The sequence below is a fragment of the Scyliorhinus canicula genome, chromosome 15 (genome assembly GCF_902713615.1).
Source record: "Scyliorhinus canicula chromosome 15, sScyCan1.1, whole genome shotgun sequence".
NCBI classification, from domain to species: domain Eukaryota; kingdom Metazoa; phylum Chordata; class Chondrichthyes; order Carcharhiniformes; family Scyliorhinidae; genus Scyliorhinus; species Scyliorhinus canicula.
The window spans coordinates 45,795,128-45,815,009 of record NC_052160.1 but is presented as its reverse complement, the minus strand read 5'-3'; the positions used below and the strand labels follow the sequence as shown (position 1 = coordinate 45,815,009).

General features: G+C 45.7%; 1 protein-coding gene across 6 annotated transcripts in view; it reads left to right on the top strand.

Annotated features, from left to right (window-relative positions):
• The window catches only part of usp22 (ubiquitin specific peptidase 22), a 171,075-nt gene that overhangs the window by 10,591 nt on the left and 140,602 nt on the right, over positions 1–19,882 (top strand). For 2 of the 6 annotated variants that reach the window (XM_038819879.1, XM_038819877.1), the window contains exon 1: positions 14,274–14,600. The exons of 1 other annotated variant lie outside the window; for it this stretch is intronic. In XM_038819879.1, the coding sequence (XP_038675807.1) occupies positions 14,481–14,600 (120 nt within the window). In that variant the 5' untranslated portion in view covers positions 14,274–14,480. Of the gene's footprint in view, positions 1–14,273; positions 14,601–18,579; positions 18,669–19,882 lie in introns of those variants that run through there. 3 more of the 6 variants (XM_038819882.1, XM_038819878.1, XM_038819880.1) reach the window with 2 other exon arrangements.

Here is a 19,882-nt window from a genome sequence, read left to right as displayed (position 1 = left end):
ATTGGGCCTTCCTCCCTTCAACAATGGCGGCTGAGTACTCAGCAATTGTTATTTTGGATCATACCCCGCACTTTATTAATTTGTCGCGAGAGTCTGGCCACACCCAACATCCACCCTACAGATTAGATACAATATTGTGAGCATATGCTCACTGCCATAGAGGACTATATAAAATCTAGACAGAGTTTTAATTGGTAATGGGTTGAAAGGTAAGGGAGAATGGGCAGGACTGGGAGTTAAGGCCAGGATGAGATCAGCCACAATCGAATGGCAGATCAGACTCGATGGGCCAAATGGCCTAATTATTTTTTTAAAATAAATTTAGAGTACCAATTATTTTTTACAATTAAGGGGCAATTTTGCGTGGCCAATCCACCTACCCTGCACATCTTAGGGTTGTGGGGGACAGACACAGGGAGAATGTACAAACTCCACAGGGACAGTGACTCGGAGCCGGGATCGAATCAGGGTCCTCAATGCCGTAGGCAGTAGTGTTAATCACTGCACCACCATGCCACCCTAAATGGCCTAATTCTGCTCCTATATCTTATGAACTTATGAACAAATCCAATTTGGGGAAAATGGAAGCTCATTCCTGCACTACTTCTAGCAATAGTTACTGCACCATTGCCCTTTTCCCCTGTTAGATTTTCCTCAAAACCAGTGGTGGTCCTCTCCCTTAGGATTTGCAAACAGTTTAGACAGCATTTCAAGCTCCTTTCTCTGTCCTTACTAGCCCCGATTTGTAATAATCACCTTTTTCTACCCACTGGTTTTGAATTGACATGTAATCATTATCCTCTTGGGTCAGCTAACCGTATGCATGTTTTGAACTTGTCCCAAACTTATAGGCTTCTGGGCTTCATTCCTCAATACCATGTGGGTGATACTCCCAAGTAGATTTGGATCCGTATCTGCTTGTGGGCATATTTGGGGTGTCGGATTCGCTGGTGATTTAGTTGGGGGTAGAGGCTGATGTCCTCGCTTTTGTCTCATTGATAGTCCAGAGGCGACTATTGCTTGGTTGGAGGTCTCCCACTCCGCTTGGTGCCTCAGCTTGGCTGGGTGACAATGTAATTTTTGCATTTGGAGAAAGTCAAGTTCATCATTATGGGGTGGATGGAGCTGTTCTATCTAAGATGGCAACCGTTTATTTCTTTTTTTAAGGAGTTAGTCAGCGTCTGTTGTTAGGGGGTTTAGCTTAGTTAATTTGGTGTTGTTTTATTACTCTTCTTTTTTGATCGTGATGATTTACCTTTTTCTTTCTCCTTTCTGCTTGTTCTGGTTTGTGTTGACTATTATGAAACTTTTTAAATAAACATACTCTTTAAAAAAACAAAATGGTTTTGTTCGGAATTGACGAGAGCCTCTCCTCAGTTCTAAAGAAGAGTCATGCTGGATTCGAAACATTGACTCTGTTTCTTTCTCCACAGATGCTGCTAGATTTGCTGAGTTTTTCCAGCATCATCTTCAGCATCTGCAATATTTTGCTTTTGTTAATTAAAGAATTATCCCTGTGTCCCAGCCATTATTTATCCTGAAACCAATATCACTAAAAAGCACATTAGCACATTGCTGTTTGTTGGACCGTACTGTGTGTGAATTGATTGTCACCTTTCCTACTTTTCAACTGTGAGTACACTTCAAAAGTACTTACTTGGGGCAGCACGGTAGCATTGTGGATAGCACAATCGCTTCACAGCTCCAGGGTCCCAGGTTCGATTCCGGCTTGGGTCACTGTCTGTGTGGAGTCTGCATCCTCCCCGTGTGTGCGTGGGTTTCCTCTGGGTGCTCCAGTTTCCTCCCACAGTCCAAAGATGTGCAGGTTAGGTGGATTGGCCATGATAAATTGCCCTTAGTGTCCAAAATTGCCCTTAGTGTTGGGTGGGGTTACTGGGTTATGGGGATAGGGTGGAGGTGTTGATCTTGGGTAGGGTGCTCTTTCCAAGAGCCGGTGCAGACTCGATGGGCTGAATGGCCTCCTTCTGCACTGTAAATTCTATGTAAAAACTATGTAAAAACTTGACTGTAAAGCACTTTGATACTTCCTTAAGTTGTGAATGGTGCTATACAAATCCAAGTTATTTATTTTATGTTCCTACTGTCACGGCTTAATCTGAAGCAGCACTTTGGAATAACCTTTTAGATTCTATTTGGTATGTTATACATTTCTATAAGATGCCCCCTCAGAGAACTCCTTTCAAGGTTGAAGAATGTCAGGTTCATCTAACCTATCTGGACAACTCAGCGTCTGAGACTAAGGATCATCAGCCTTGTGGCCTTTCTCTGCATGACTCGCAAGGATCTGAATGCTTCCTGTGAGACTCAACCAGGCATCCCACCACGAAACTGTTCAAGGAAAAGGCAGAATTTCTAAGATTGACTACACTTTTTATACAATGTTTATTATTTACTGCACCCATCTTATTACATCTGTGGAGGTTAGAGATTGTTTTGTCAACATGATACTAAAGAAACTGGGATTACTTTCTTCTACATAAAGCAGTTTTTTGAAAAACATCTGAAGCAGTCATGTGCACTTTCATGGTCAATGAGTGGTAGCTGTAGCCATGGCAACCACCCGCTTGCTGTGACTGCCTCTAAAGAAGCCACACAAAAAAAAATCACTGTACCAAGGTGAAACTGCTACTTCATTCTTATAGCACAAAAGTCCCAGAAATACATTGTGGAATAGTGCTAATGAAGCTGCCAAACACCATGCTCGCTTGTGAAGGATTGTGTAACCTTGTTCACAAATTAGTAACTGGTGAGTAACAATCTTTGATTGCTACATGGCTGTTCTTCATATTTGGTATCTTAATTTGCCATGTGACAACAACCATTGTTTGTGAAAGTTATTAATTGTATGTGAAACACCTGAAAATATCCCTGAGGTGTTACAAGGTAGTATACAAAAGGAACATTTCTTATTTCTATTCATTATTTCTAAATTACCCTGTTTTAGAATCAGGTCTTTTCTGGAATAGGCATTAATCACAAACTGAACGTATGCCCAATTTGCATCTGATGTGCCAAAAATCTCTGCTTGAAGTAGTGGCAAGGAAAGACTTTTGAAGCACCATTCAATCCTGTGAATTTGTCGTTTAATTCTTCTGCCAGTCATATCGCAGTTCGTACAGGCATTCACTTTAAGTTCCCACTTTCTTGTGCTTTCTTCAAAGTTTACATCCTTACTTAAATTGAACCAGCAGGAGATGCAGGATTATTCTGTAATTCTTTCTGATTAAGAAAGAACTTGGTTTAGTGGTAAGCACTCAACATGAACCAGTTCTCTCCAATTCCGAGATGTAAAGACATTTACAGATAACTTGCAGTGGACAGAATTAATAGGAGTTTTTACATAAAGAACAAATGCAAACTTGAAACTAGAGACAGCTTATTACAAATATTTATTTTTTATGATTCTTATGTTTTCATGGCAAGGCTTTTTGTTCTGGGAATTTAACTTCTAAATGTAAGAAAGGTTAGAGTTGGAGATGTGAAAACAAAAGACAATAAGTGGTCCTCTCTTAGCTTCATAATGGAGACAGTGAATTTGGTACGGTTGCAGTTGTCCCCATGAGAGCTATAAATTATTATTGTGGGCCCCAGAATCAAAGGAATGTTTTGAAATCAAATTAATTTGGGCCTCTATCTGGGACATTCCAGGTGTCCACATTGCTGTGGAGTAGATTGCAGGGAGGCTGCATTTGGTTTGGGGTTTTATTTCTCATGGAAAGGTGCAGTTAGCTCCTGGAAACAGGCAGAGAGAGAAAGCTGCTGACAGTTGTTGTTGAAGACTGGCCCAGGGGCTGTAAAGAAGCTGCAGACCAGCAGCAAAGGGTTATCAGAAGCCAAGGGTGTTTTCTGATATGGAATCATGAAGCAAGAATGTAGTCAGGCCCATTCTTGAACTGGGGTGTCCACAATTATGAGGTGCTTGAGGAGAATCAAACGGTCGTTCGTGGAAAAGCCTGAGGAAATCTCATACCTTGGAGAATAGCAGGAACACTGAAGAGAAATAAAGGGCGGGATCTACTGGCTGCCTTGCCCCCCGAAACGCTGAGTGGGCAGCTGGTAGATTGCTCCTTCTGGATCTACCTGGCTCACCACGCCTTGCGAGATCTAACGTGATCTCGCAAGACATTGCAATGTGAATCCTGCCCATTATGAGCAGTATCACTTTCTGGCAAATTTGCATATTAGAGTGACACATCTAGTCTCACTCTTAACATTCACTCCCACGATCTAACCAAGGCGTGGGACCTGAGCTTGGAGATCTCAGGCGAGCGCCGTTTAGTGCTAGTCTCGACAAACAGGGACTTGATGAAACGGCACTCGTGGGGGTATCCCAGAGGATCGGAAGCCCCCAGGTGCTTGACGTCTGGGGAGGATGGGAAGCTGGCATTGTTGGTGCCACCTGGGACCCTGGCACTGCAAGCCTGGCATTCTGGCAGTTCCACTTGGTGCTAGACTGGCACTGCCAAGGTGCCAGGCTGGCATTCTTCCCGCAATGGGGGTGGGGCCCGGGGGTGCCGTGTACAGTTGTGGGGGGGGGGGGGGGGAGGCTGGTGGAGGACGCCCTTATAGGTGAGTTGGGGCTTTTGGGAAATTGTGGGAGTAGCATTTGGGTGTCGAGAGATTGGGATACCATTTTTCTCTCCCAGGAATTCTGCCGAGCAGAGCTCCTCAGTGCAGAAAATGGGACTAAGTGCAGCCTTGGCTGTGCATTCCACGCTGAGGGCCCCGGTCTACCCGAATGGGCATTCGATGGCGTGGTGTTTCTTGGCACTCCGTGCGCAGGGAAATGCCACATAATTGTGCATGCTTTGGGACTCTGTTTCCATTTGGGTAGATTGTGTCCAAACTGATTTCCAAAAAGCTGTGGCACACTTTGATTTAATCCCCGGAGAAGTAAATGAACCCTCAAGATTTTATAAAGTGTGGAGGACTCTTATGTGAAAATATGAATAGAATGGGAAGTATCTTATTGAGATTTTCAAGTTTAAAATATAAGTGTTCACAAAAATGATTGTTAAGTAAAGTTTTTAAAATGTGAATTCTTCTACCTTAATTCTTTCAGCTGCTAACTGGGCTTTCAGATTTATTTTAAAAAGTTACTGGTATCCATTGATATGATAATGCTTTTAATCAAATAAAGCTTTAACTTTGATAGGGGTATTCCGAGAGTGGAGGAGGCCGAATATTCGGCCATTGCAATCTCCGACCACGCTCCGCATTGGATGGAGTTGGAGATGGGGGAGGTGCGGGACCAGCGCCCGTTGTGGCGGTTGGATGTGGGGTTGTTGGCGGAGGAGGAGGTGTGCAGGAGGGTCCGGGCAAGTATTGAGGGGTACCTCGAGGTGAATGATACGGGGGAGGTCCAGGTGGGGATGGTCTGGGAAGCCCTGAAGGCAGTGATTCTTGGGGAGCTGATATCCATCCGGGCACACAGGGAGAGGAGCAAGAGGAGTGAGAGGGATAGACTGGTGGGGAAGATGCTGGCGGTAGATAGGAGGTACGCAGAGGCACCAGAGGAGGGACTGTTGGGGGAGAGGTGCAGCCTACAGGCTAAATTTGATTTGCTGACCACTAGAAAGGCGGAGGCACAGTGGAGGAAGGCACAAGGGGCAGTATATGAACATGGTGAAAAGGCAAGTAGGATGCTGGCTCATCAGCTCCGCAAGCGGGATGCGAGTAGGGAAATTGCTGGAGTGAGAGACAAGAGTGGGAATGTGGTGCGGAAGGGGGTAGAGATGAATGAGGTCTTCAAGGACTTTTACGGGGAACTGTACCGGTCGGAGCCAACGGTGGAGAGGAGGGGAATGGAGAGGTTTCTCGACGGGCTATCTTTCCCGAAGGTGCAGGAGGAGCAGGTGGAGGGGTTGGGGGCGCCGATTGAGCTGGAGGAGCTGGTTAAGGGGATCGGGCAGATGCAGTCAGGGAAGGCGCCGGGGCCGGATGGGTTCCCGGTGGAGTTTTATAAAAGGTTTGTGGACCTAGTGGGCCCCTTGCTGGTGCGGACACTTAATGAGGCGTGGGAAGGGGGGACTTTTCCCCCGACGATGTCGCGGGCGCTGATTTCTTTAATCTTAAAGAGGAACAAGGACCCCCAGCAGTGTGGTTCATACAGGCCCATATCTCTCCTTAATGTGGATGCCAAGGTGCTGGCAAAAATCCTGGCCACCAGGATAGAGGACTGTGTGCCAGGGGTTGTACACGAGGACCAGACAGGTTTTGTTAAGGGAAGGCAGCTGAACAAGAATGTGCGGAGGTTGTTGAAAGTCACCATGATGCCGGCGATTGAGGGGGAGGCTTAGATAGTGGTGGCGCTGGATGCGGAGAAGGCCTTCGATAGAGTGGAGTGGGGGTACTTATGGGAGGTGTTGGGGAGGTTTGGATTTGGTGAAGGGTTTATTAGATGGGTGAGGCTGCTATATGAGGCCCCGATGGCGTGTGTGGCCACGAATGGGAAGAGGTTGGAGTACTTCCGGCTTTACCGAGGGACCAGGCAGGGTTGCCCCCTGTCCCCCTTGTTGTTTGCATTGGCAATCGAGCCGTTGGCGATGGCGTTGAGGGATTCAGGGAGGTGGAGGGGTTTGGTGCGGTGTGGGGAGGAACATAGGGTGTTGTTGTATGCCGATGACCTGCTACTGTATGTGGCGGACCCGGTGGGTGATGGAGCTGCTAGCTGAGTTTGGGACCTTTTCAGGCTATAAACTAAATCTAGGCAAGAGTGAGGTGTTTGTGGTGCGCCCTGGGGACCAGGAGGAAGGAATTGGTAGGCTCCCGCTTAGGAGGGCAGGGCAGAGTTTTCACAAGCATAATTTCACCAGGCTTGTGGATCAGATGGAGGAGTTCAAGAGGTGGGACATGCTGCCATTGTCGTTGGCGGGGAGGGTGCAGTTCGTCAAAATGACGGTGCTTCCGAGGTTCTTGTTCCTATTTCAGTGCCTGCCCATCTTCATCCCCAGGGCCTTCTTTAGGAGGGCGACTAGCAGTATTTTGAACTTTGTGTGGGCACACGGGACTCCGAGAGTGAAGAGGGATTTCCTGGAGCGAGGGAGGGATAGAGGCGGGCTGGCGCTTCCCAACCTTTTGGGGTACTATTGGGCGGCCAATATGTCAATGGTGCGTAAATGGGTGATGGAGGTTGGGGGGGGGGGGGGGGGGGGCGCGGCGTGGAAAAGGATGGAGATGGCGTCTTGCAGAGGTACGAGCCTGGGTGCCTTGGTAATGGCGCCGTTGCCGCTTTCTCCTAAGAGGTATACCACGAGCGGCGACCCTAAGAATCTGGGGACAGTGGAGACGGCATAGGGGGGAAACAGGGGGCTCGATGGAGGCTCCATTAGGTGGAAATCATCGGTTCATCCCGGGGAACACTGATGGGGGATTTAGGGGGTGGCATAGGGTAGGCATCAGTAAACTGAGGGACCTGTTTATTGGCGGGAGGTTTGCGGGCCTGGGGGAACTGGAAGATAAATTTGGGCTCTCCCAAGGGAACATGTTCAGATACTTGCAGGTAAAGGCGTTTGCTAGGCGACAGGTAGAGGAGTTCCCTTTGCTGCCCTCGTGGGGGGCGATGGACAGAGTGCTTTCGGAGGTGTGGGTCAGAGAGGGGAAGATGTCTGACATTTATAAGGTATTGCAGGAGGTGGAGGAGTCGTCAGTGGAGGAGCTGAAGGCTAAATGGGAGGGGGAACTTGGGGAGCAGATAGAGGACGGGACTTGGGCGGATGCCTTGGAGAGAGTCAACTCTTCCTCTTCATGTGCGAGGCTTAGTCTCATCCAATTCAAGGTGCTGCACCAGGCCCACATGTCCGGGACTAGGATGAGTAGGTTCTTTGGGGGTGAGGACAGGTGCACCGGGTGTTCGGGGAGTCCGGCGAATCATGCGCATATGTTCTGTGCATGCCCGGCACTGGAAGAATTCTGGAAGGGGGTGGCGGGGACGGTGTCGAAGGTGGTTGGATCCAGGGTCAAACCAGGGTGGGGACTCGCGATATTTGGAGTTGCGGTGGAGCCGGGAGTGCAGGAGGCGAAAGAGGCCGGTGTCCTGGCCTTTGCGTCCCTAGTAGCCCGGCGGAGGATCTTGATGCAGTGGAAAGATGCGAGGCCCCCAAGTGTGGAGACCTGGATCAGTGATATGGCGGGATTTATAAAATTGGAGAGGATCAAATTTGCCCTGAGAGGATCAATACAAGGGTTCAAGGGTTCTATAAACGGTGGCAGCCTTTTCTGGACTTCCTGGCTCAAAGATAGGTATCTTGGTCAATAGCAGCAGCCACCCGGGGGGGGGGGGGGGGGGGGGGGGGGTTTCCTTATTATTGTTTCTATTTTTTTCTATGGTTATGTAACTTAACACTGTGTTAATTTAAGCTGTTGTAAATATGTTTTGTTGTTCATTGAGGATGGGCGAATGTTTATGATTGCTATCATTATTGTTATTGTTGGTATTTTATTACGGTTCGTTGTTGTCATATAAATACAAAATTTTTCAATAAAAATTATTTTTAAAAAAAAACTTTGATAGGGGGTCAATCCCTGGGTATTGTTCTGTCATTTAATTTAAATTCAATAGTGCAGTTCACTCAAGGAATGACTAAATGCCATTTTGGGCAGGTTTGGTAGGATGGTTTGCGCTGGATTTTTTTCTGAGATCCAGACCGGTATTTATTTTGGAGCTTCGGGGGTTTCTCACCAGTAAATCCAACACTTAGAATTTTTTTCTGTCTTTGGGAACTAAACCTGCTGGACAGACTGGCTCCTCACACATCAGGATGCCGTTTTGAAAGGGTAAAAGGTGCCTCGATCTCAAGGTAAGGCTGAGAGTCCCCCAGACCTCCGACCCATGAACAATGTGAACCCCCGCACACATCGGCAAAACTCCCAGTCCTTGACCCCTGAGGGACAACTTCCCCCCATCACTGAAAGTTGACATGAGCCCCTCACCCACCCACGCAGGCATGAGGGTGACCCTGCCCCACACATATCCATCCTTGTGGGCATTGGGGCATCACTCCAATCCCCCAAGTGAGCATACCCCGCCATGGGGTCGCTGAGGCCTCCTCCCACCTTTTGGGCCCCCCTTTCAGACCACCTTTTCAGGACTCCCTCCACAACCCCTTCCTTCATAACCCCCTTTCATGGGCAGGTCCCTTCAGCTCTGCCCCTTGGCAGTGCCAGCCTGGCACCCAGGCACCCAACCTGGCACCAGAGCACTGCCCCGGCACCCTGGCAGTGCCAGGTTGGCACTGCATGGGTGCCAGGTTGGCAGTGCCAGGGCAGTGCCCTGTCTCTGATCCACCCCGGTGTGGCTGTCATACCTGGTCCCCGTTTGTGGAGACCAGTACTAATCCACATCTGAATGAGGCCTCGCTGGTGCAAGTGGTGACTCCTGGGAGCCGAGAGAATGCGGTCTCAAACTGTCCATGCATATTTAGATGTGCCTATTAAGTATATTTAGATGAGCAGAGCATAGCGGGTCGGGTGACTTGCGATCGGCAGGATGACTGGCACAAAACCTGTTTTGGGCCTCTCCCGCAATGCACCCGGCGCAACAGGGAACGGTGCAACGTGGTGGGAAAATTGCACCCCATATCTCTTCCCTTGAATAGCTAGCTCTCTGTGAAATTAATTGACCACCTCATGGCCTTTCAACAAAAGCAAATACTCTGAATGCTGGAAATCTGAAATAAAAAAAGTACTGGAAATACTCAGCAGGTCTGGCAGCATCTGTGGAGAGAGAAACAGTGTTAACATTTGAGGTCTGTGATCTTTCATCAGAACCTGGAAAAGCTCTAATTCTATGGCCCAGATCCTGTGGTCCCAATAGCAGTGAACATTGAGAAACTTACATTAAGATCCAGAAGGTCCGCCTGAACAGGCTCTGGAAGCTCCCATGCTGATGGTTCTTTTGGGACCTGTCATTTGGAAACAAGGGATGACTGCCCAGCAGTGAATTACATTTTATATATTTTAAATTTTCTGAGGGTTTCTGCTTGTTAACGCAGACCCTGAAGTTCTGGGGATGGGGAGCTAGGGAGTCAAGAGTATGGAGGGTGGAAGGGGGTTGGATGGTGACCTGGGTCAGGACCTGGGTGAGCTTTTTGAGGTGGAAATATGTGGGGGTTACTGAAAGTGGAAATGTGACTACAACTTGTACACAGTTACATTGCCTTTTCAAATAAAACATTTCACAGTCAAAAGTCGATGACAAGAGTTACTTGCCATTGGGCTGAACACAGACCTCAAGGAGCGTGTCGTCAAATCCTGACATCAAAAGGGGACATGACTTTACCTGCAATACACCATGCTACTGAAATGAAATAAAATGAAATGAAAATCGCTTATTGTCACAAGTAGGCTTCAAATGAAGTTATTGTGAAAAGCCTCTAGTCACCACACTCCGGCGCCTGTTCGAGGAGGCTGGTGTGTCTCTGCACCAGCCTCACCATTGGACCCATTCTGCAGATGGAGTGCAGGTTCCTGCTGCAGCCTACAGCCAAGGTAGGATTGTATTTCTTCACACAGTCAGTGGATCCAGGTAAAAGCCAGGCTAATAGGTGAACAAGTGAAATAAGGGACTGTAGGAAAAGGAACAAACGGGGAGGTCTTGAATAGGGTGGAGGACAGGAATGATTAAATGACAAAAGGGCTCATGGTGCAAGGTCAAGTATAGGAACAAAAGGTATATCTTGAGGGGATGTGAATGGCAGAATCCTAAATAGCTGCGGTCCAAAAGGAAAAGAAACAAGAGAAAAACCAAAACAGCAAAGGGAACAAAATGGGAGGAGAGATTACAATATAAAATTGCTGAATTCAATGTTGTGTCAGGTAGGATGCAAAGTTCCCAGAGGAACGATGAGGTTTTGTTCCTCAAGCTGGCACCGAGCTTTGATGGGACAGTGCAGGAGCCCAAGGACAGAGTGGCAGCAAGTTGGAGAATTAAAATGACAGGCGACTGGAGCTCAGAGTCATGGTTGCAGATTAAATGGCAGTGTTCTATAAAGCCACCGCTTAGTCTGCACTTAGTCCCCCCAGCATAGTGGAGACTGCATTATGAGTAGTGCATGTATTATATTTTGAATGTACAGGTAAATTGCTGTTTCACCGAGGAGTGCTTGGAGTTTGAATGGTGAGAAGGGTGGAGGCAAAAGAGCAGCACTGAAAGGTGGAGGGGTGTTATTGGAGGTGACAGCAGAGTGGACCAGGGCACCACGGACTTTCTGAATGCTGAAAGGGGAGGGAAGCTGTTTTTGGTGATAGCATCACACTGGACACAGTGGAAAAGCATGATAAGGCTATTGAGTTCAATGATCAGCCATGATTATAATGAATGGCGGAGCAGGTTTGAAGGACCGAATGGCCTCCTCCTGCTCCTATTTTCTATGTTTCTATGAAATGGCAATAGATGATCCATTGAATATGAAGATTGGTGAGGGGGAAGGTGAGGACAAAGGGAACCATATCAAGGTTCTGGCAGAGAGGGGAAGGGGTGAAAGCAGAAATGTGTGAAATGGAACGGACATAGCTGAGGGATCTCTGAACCATCGTGCGAGACATATATTGGAAATATTAGTATAGATGGTTGCATCTGATGGTTGTGTACCCGAACAAATGCCGGAATGTGGCGACCGGGGCTTGTCACAGTAACTTAATTGCAGTGTTAATGTAAGCCTACTTGTGACAATAAAGATTATTATCTTCATGAGAGACAGAGAAACTGGTCGAATTAATTAAGAGTTTTTACAGGAAGTAGGATGTAAAGAAGTCTAGTTGGGTTAGACATGGGAGTAAGTGGGCCTATAGTGAATAATTTTTAGCATATCCCCAAAAATGGAGGTGAGAAGTCACGGAAGGGAAAGGAAGAGTTAGAGATAGACAGTATGATTGCAAGAGAAGGATCGCAATTGGAAGGAATGTTTCTGAAATTTTCCAGTTCAGAGCGAGAACGTGAAATGGTACTGATGCCGTCATCTACGGATCGGAAAAAGAGCTGAAATAGGGAACCTGAATCGGACTGCAACAAGGAATGTTCAACGTATTCGAAGAAAGGAAGGTATGCCAGGAACAATGCAGGTACCCATAACAACATATTTTATTTGAAGGAAGTGAGTGAAGTTGAAGGAGAAGTTGTTCAAGGTAAGGACAAGTCCGGTCAGGCAGGTGGTAGATTAGGGCTGTTTGGGCCTACATTCAAGAAAGAAGCAGGGAACTCTCAAAGCCTCCTGCTAGGAGATGGAGGTGCAGAGGGATTGGACATTCATGGTGGAAAAGAAAGTGGTTAGAGCCAGGAAACAGTTAAAGATGGAGGGCATTCACGTAGGTGGGAAAAAACTGGACAAGGGAGTAAAAGCAGATAGGAAAAAAGCTGTTCCTTGGAGCAGGAATAGACTAAAATAGGCCTACCATGACATCCCTGTTGTGGGTCATGGAAAGGAGGTAAAGTGAGTTGCAACTATGCATTTGGTGGCTGTGGAGGGAAGATTTCCAGAGGAGATGAGGTCAGTGTCGGTCCTGGAATAAATGGCTAGGTGTGTATGATGGGGCCAACTAAGGGTAGCAGCTATTCCTGGCCAAAAAAATGGGTACAGAGACGTAATTAACAAAAGCGACATGTCAAGCTCAAAATTCATTTAAGTAAAGAGACAAAGCTGAGACCTTTACTTAGGACAGAGGGGCAAGTTGGAGAATAATACATTTCTATTTTTTCTCAATTCTTATGAAAGGTCAGACCTGAAACATTGTTTCTCTTCATAGATGCTACTTGGCCAATTAAACATTTGCTGTATCTTCTGTTTCCACATCTGGTATTTCATAGTGGCATGTGGCCATACGTGTTTTAAGAGCACTATACTCGAGAAGAAATATGCATTATAAGATGATCCAGGGCACAATCGGTAATATTGTCTCAGTCAAAAGATTGGGAGTTCAAGCCTTTTTCGCTAGAGAATTGAATACATAATCCAGCTCAATGTCTCACACACCCATACAGGCAAAAGCAGAATGTAACCTCTTTCATTCCCAGAAGGCAGGCACTCCCAGTGCACTGCTGGAGTTGCTGAACTATTTGTGATGTGGAGATGCCAGCATTGGACTGGGGTGAGCACAGTAACAAGTCTTACAATACCAGGTTAAAGTCCCAACAGGTTTGTTTCAAATCACTAGCTTTCGGAGCACTGCTCTTTCCTCAGGTGAACTATTTGTGGTCAGCTTTTGGATGAGATGTTAAACTGAGGTCCTGCCTGTCCTCAGAATAAAAGATTATACAATGCTATTCAAATAGTAGGAATATTTTCCCTGGTGTTCTGGCTAATGATTACTCCTCAGTCTAAACACAATCTGTTTGGTCATTATCTCATTGCTGTATGTGGGAGTTTCCTCTGCATAAATTGATTCACTGGCTGTAAAGTGCAAAAGGACACCATGCGATTAGGAAAAGTATATGCCTTTTTCATTGTTTCAGATAAAAACAATCCCTAAATTACTTGAAACACCAATGCAGATCAGAGAGGAAATACAATAAGATAAAGAATTAAAAAGGTGTAAGGGGCACACTGGTGACCAAATTTCAGATGTTGGCCTCTACATCAGGCTCAGGGCAACCAACGGGACATTACTGTTCAGGAAGTACCTGGAGATCGAGGCAGTGAGGTGCTCAGTTACACTGAGGCCTACAGGGTGGGGGCCAAGGGAGCTGCTATGGGACAATAAAAAGGATCCGGTGGTGCCGGCCCGAGAGACCATTGCGCAAAGCACAACAATCAGCCATAATGCAGGGAGAGGAAATTAGATGTCGATTAGTTCACTTCGGCTTCAAGGTAGCTATAAGGCTTTGGATACAATATAGGTATAACTTAGGGAGGGCCCAAAATTCTGAGGCCACAGCTCTGCTACTAAAGCCTTCGGGCTCAGCCCAACCACCTACAGGAAACCTTGGCAACAGGAACCGGAAATAGCGCGGTCGTGCCATTCAAATAGTTTAACGGCCCGTCCCATGTACCGGCATCGACTGGTGATGGACAGCTAGATAGCCAATCGGGAAAGCGTCCGGATCAAAAGGCCGGCGCTTCACCAATCAGCACTGTGTGTGGGCGGTACATCCGCGAGTGCGGCGAGTTTGATGCCCTCCCCCCGCTGGCCAAGCAATACAGGTACCAATCGGTGATTGACAGATGAGCCGACCAATCGGAGAACTACCTAGGCAAAGAGAACTGGTGATTGACCAATGAGGGGATTGTGAGTGGGCGGAACTTCCTCCAGTGCGGCGAGTTTGCTTCCCTCCCCCGCAGCGCTATCGCCTGACGACCATCATCCTTTGCCGACACTATGGGCTTTTCTTCATATCAATAATCGCAGCCGCGACGGCGGCGGGCGGCGCTTTGGGGGCGGAAAGCGGCGGCGGAGGAGGAGGCGCGGGGACAGCTTGCGGCCCGAGATTGCGCGGTGGCGGCAGTGCTTGTGGTGCGGCTCCTGTCATGAGTCCGGCCGGGTGCTCCCATGTGAACAGTTTTAAGGCGGACAATTGGAAGCAGAGCCTGCGAGTGATTTACCAGTGCTTTGTGTGGAGCGGGACTGCGGAGAGCAGGAAAAGGAAGGTAAGGGCCGGGCTGGGGCAGGAGTTGTGCTCGGTACCGGCAGGGACTCTCCACGGCAGCCTCCGAGGAGGGGGGAGCCTTTCAGTTGGGACAGGGAAGAGCCTCTGACACTGGCACCTTAATGGACAGAGACGGGGGAGGCTCTCACTGGAACTGTGAGGGGCAGAGTTATAAGGGGAGGAACAGAGGTGGAGTCCGTCACTTGAACGGTGATGGGCAAAGATGCAGGTGGGGTCTTGCTGACACTTAAGAGAGCTGAATCATGTAAGAGGGGAGGTTAAAATATTAAAGGTGACGAATGAGAGGGGATAGCAGCAAATAATAAAATGTAGAAGGTTGATCTGCATCTCTATTTGAAATTGATTAATGACCAGGATCGAAACTGATAAAAGGTTAGGTTGGGACACATGCCAGGAAGTTTTTTTTGTGCTTGGTGATTGATCCCTGGAATGGTCAAAACCTGCTGTGGTGCAAAGGAGTCTTTCAAGATTGGGCACCTTCAGGAGGATGATCTAGGTGTGACACATGGCTGCCCTTGTTTGTATTTTGTGACTGGCAATGCTCTATATCCTGCCAGACAAGGGACATAATTGGTGGCTATTAGCACTATTATAGTCAGGCGAACGTTATTGTGTTGACTTATGCCCAACACAACAAGGCAATTTTATACTCTGCCCTGTGGATTGGTGTGCATCAACCCAGCACAACTAACTGACATTAGGCTTTATAGGGATATTTTTTTCAGAATAACATGGGTTGGTAAGTTGGAATGTATGTACATTGGGCAAGACAAAGGACAGAATTCCTATGTTACCGGGAAGCTCTTTCTGTGACCTTTTTGTACACTATTTGAAATTGATTAATGACCAGGATAGGTACTGATAAAAGGTTAGGTTGGGACACAAATAGTGACCTTTTTGTACACTTGATAGTGTAGTAAGGTGCAATGAGGGCAATGCCCTTCAATGGGCAAACTTGCAGCAGTAATGCAGTAAATAGTGTATTTATCCATTATATGATGTTCCAGAATGCCTGTACTGTAGGGATCTGCTCACAGCAGTACAGTTAAGGTGAAGAGAGCTTATGATCTAACTGGGTTGTGCTAGCATACAGGATTCTTCGGGAGGGGTTGCATGTGATTACAGAATTTGTGCATTGCACAATAAGGCAAGGAATGCCTGCACTATTAGATCCCATGACCTTCTAAAAAGAATAAGGCAGTGAATATGCAAGAGATATGATGTGTAATTATCCATGTGTATGCAGGTTGATAATTCCAAGAAAGTATCTTGTGGTCACACCATACGTGTACATTACAAATAAATTATTGCCCATAGCTTGGAGATGGGTATACTTATAGTAGAAACTGTTGATATTAGGTAGTGCAACATTACCAGGAAGCTGAACTGTAATCTAAACGGATCTATTCCAAGAATGCACCAAAAGGGAAAAATATATTAGAGTTTTTAGAACTTTCTAGATACACATAACTGTAAACTTCCAGTAACATGAGATTTTGTACATATATAAATTAATTGCAGTGTGGTGATTGCTTTTATCTATACTCCCCTTTGGAGTATGCAGCTCAAAACAGGGAACCGTACTAATTTTGAATAAATATTCATTGCATCCTGGTATAATGGAGTGCTCCATCATATTTGCTTTGCTCTTTCTCATTTACCCCATATCTCCCCACCCACCATGTATCATGAGCCCTTCTTTCTATGCATACTCGATGTCTCTTTCCCACTTCACTCATGGATGTGAATGTGGACCTGCTAAGGGAATGCTTTATATATTTCCCTGCCCACCCCATGAATAAAGAGACTCTGTAACCTGTATGCTACACTTGTGTAGTTTCTTCCTACACTCATTTACAAGTCAGTCTTAATGGCGTATCTTGGATTATGCATTGCTTATCATGTCATGTTTTTGTATCTATTGAGAAAGAGGCGCTTCTCCTTTTATATTATAAAGTATGAGAATGTCATTTACATTTGTATAACCCCTCCCAGTATGCTTCTCATATAGCAACCAGTTTACTGGTTCTTTGTGACAGTGAAAAGTGGGTGGCCCATGTGTGTGCCATGGGGACATTTACTTCTGGTGTTTTTGAACATGATTCCATTGAAGCTGGCATTTTCTTTTAGGTATTAGCAATTCCATGCATTTATTGACCATTTTAAAAGGTGGCTTGTCTGGAACACAATGCTGGTATTTCCTCACTGACAAAATTTCACAATCTGCTTTTTCTTTCTGGGAAAGGCATCTTTGGGACAGTACCTCTCTAATATTTAGACAATTCTTGCTAAATCAGGAACTTTGGCCCTGTGAAATGTAGGACGTTTCAAGAATTTCTCAAGCCATGTCCAAGGCTCTGTTTGTATGTCGTTAATTTAATCATCTCGTCTTTGTGCTCTTCTAAACAATCAAGTATACTCATACAAATGATGAAAGTGTAATTTGTTAGGAGCTTAGTATCGAACCAAAAGCATGCAAAAAGCCACCTCATTCTGCTAGATGCTAAAGATTTGTTTAAATTGAGCTTGGGTGGTTTCATCTGAGCTTCCAGTGGATGTTGATCTTCAATATGGAACTGTTGATTAGACATGTTCATTCACTTTGTTAGATTGGTTGGTAAATGGAAAAATTCTCGTTCATGCAGTGGTGGTTGTTTTCCCTTGGGGCTCCCATTCTTGGTGTCACTGGCCATTTCATACATTGTTAAGCAGGGATGATGCAAACAAACTGAACGTGAGGGGGAAAAATTAATGAATTGCCAGCACACATTCAACTTGTTGGATGTAGCATGATTGACATTACTGAGACATAAGGCTGTCAGGACTGGGATGTAAATATACTAGATTATACAGGAAAGTTGGGGAAAATGGTAGCAGGAGGAGGTGCCTTAGTGGTGAAAGGAGAGAAGGGAAAGGCAAGTGGGCAGTGGGTGCTTCATAGGTGGAGTTAAGAAATTGGGAAAGATTTAAGACTAAGTGGGAATTGTGTATAGGCCTCCTTAGAGCTGGTGTGAAGTGGTAGATTCGAGAAATGCAGTGATTTGAAAAGCATGCAGCAAAAGTAGAGTGGTTTTAATGGGGAATTTTAACTTGATGTAGATTGGGATGGCAAACCAGCACACACATCACAGTGCGTTTGTTTTGTGCGCCTGGAATAGTTTTCTGCAGTAATATTTCCTAGAACCAACAAGGGGACAAGCCATGTTAATTTAATGACTCAGAGCTGGATAAACGTTTATCTAACAGCGATCATAATATGATGGAGCTCAATGAAGTGTTTGAAAGAGAGAAACACAAAATGGCTGAAGATTGTAGGTTTAGATAGGACTGATTTCTATGCAGACAGAAACTGTCCACGGTAAACTGGACAAATCTGTAGACAAAGTTACAAATTGGTGGGAGGTGTTTTTGAATGAATTGTGATTGTCGAACCAGTTTATACTTCAAGATGTGCTTGCCAAGGAAGGACAACCAGCAAGGTTAGAGACAATGCATGTTTTAAGCTGACCATAGAGCTTCATGGATTTATAAGGGGCAGGTCATGCTTGATGAAGCTGATTAAATATTTAAGTATTCAACAGGGAAATGCCAATGAATGTTATTTATATGGACCTCCAGAAGGGATTTGATAAAATCCCTGTTGGCTAAACTTAAAGGCAAATTATTGATCTGGCCAGGAATCTGATTGCGTGGTAGGAGACAGAGTTTGGATATGCGCATATATTCTAATTGACAGTATGTGAATAGTGGTGTCCCACAAGGATCTGTGTTCGGGCCTCAATTATTCACCGTATTCATTACCAACATGGAGAACTACAGAACCAAATTTGCTGATGACACAAAGATAGATGGCATTGTAAGTATTTTAGATGGAAGCATAAAATTACTGAAGTATTGATAGACTAAGTGAATCTGCAAAACTGTGACAAATGAATTTTGATGTGATATCATCCACTTAGATGCTTCCTGCATGCTGGAAAATTACAAACCGTGAAGGTTCGAAGAGACTTGGTTTCCAAATACGAGGGCATTAAAATGACATGAACGGGTATGGAAAATAATAAAAAGGATTAACTGGCCTTTTATAGCTAGATGAATAAAAAAACAATGGTAGAATTCACATGATAGCTGTACAAAGCCCTGGTTAGATCCAGATGACTGTAAGAAGGATGTATTGACATAGGAGTGAGCTCAGCCCATGTTTACCAGAATGATACCTCAACTCCTAGGTTTAAGCTACAAGGGAAAATTACATAAAGTAGGGGTGTATTCACTGGGTGTTAGAAGGTAAAGTAGTAATTTAATCAAAATTTAATGGCTTGGAGAAAATTATTTCTGCTGCTTTGAGAGTCCTATTGGCTAGAGCCAGGCCTTTTGGGAGCAAAGTTAGGAAATGGATCTGCACGTAGAAGTTTGAAAGCTTCTTCAGACTACAATTGATGCTTCATCAGTTAATTTGAAAACTGAGATTGATGCATTTTTGTAACCCGAAGTTCAGGAATGTGGGGCAAAGAGTTGGCTCACAGATCAGCCATTATCTCATTGAATAGCACTGCAGTGAAATGTTGGCCTTGATTGTTGCGTTCAAGGTCTGGAGTGAGACTTAAACCTGGAATCTTAAGATTTGAAAGTGCATGGCCAACACCACAATACCGTGGCTTCAGTATAGGATAGATATAATTGCACCAAAGCATCTTTGGCAGTAACTCCAAACACCACTTAAAAGGGCAGTTGATGCAATAAAATACCACCAACTCCAAATCACTCACAATCCCGACTTGGACATTTATCATTGTTCCTTCATTGTTGGTCAAAATCCAGAAGCTCTCTGACAGCATTGAGTGAGTAGCTATATCACATGGGCAGCAGCAGTTTGAGGGGGGCCAGCCACCACCTTCACAAGGCAACTTGGGATGGACAGTAAATGCTGATTTTGCCAGTAATGCCCATGCTGAAAAATGAAAGGCAACAGCTGTTGCTAGATCAATCCTGGGTCTCTTTTTTTACATGGGTATTGGGGTCTTGGATATAGATATTATTGCTGCTAAATCTCCAAAGCAAATGCTTAATCAGTGACTACTTCTGTACATTTGGAGATTATGGTGTCCTTATGCTGTGTACGTTTCCTCTTTTGTGCTTTTCAAAAGAAAATGTACAATCTAGATGCTTGGGGAATGGCCAGGTTGGCTGGTACGGGAATTGAACCCACACTTGTTGGCATCGCTCCACATCACGAACCGACCGTCCAGACAACTGTCTACC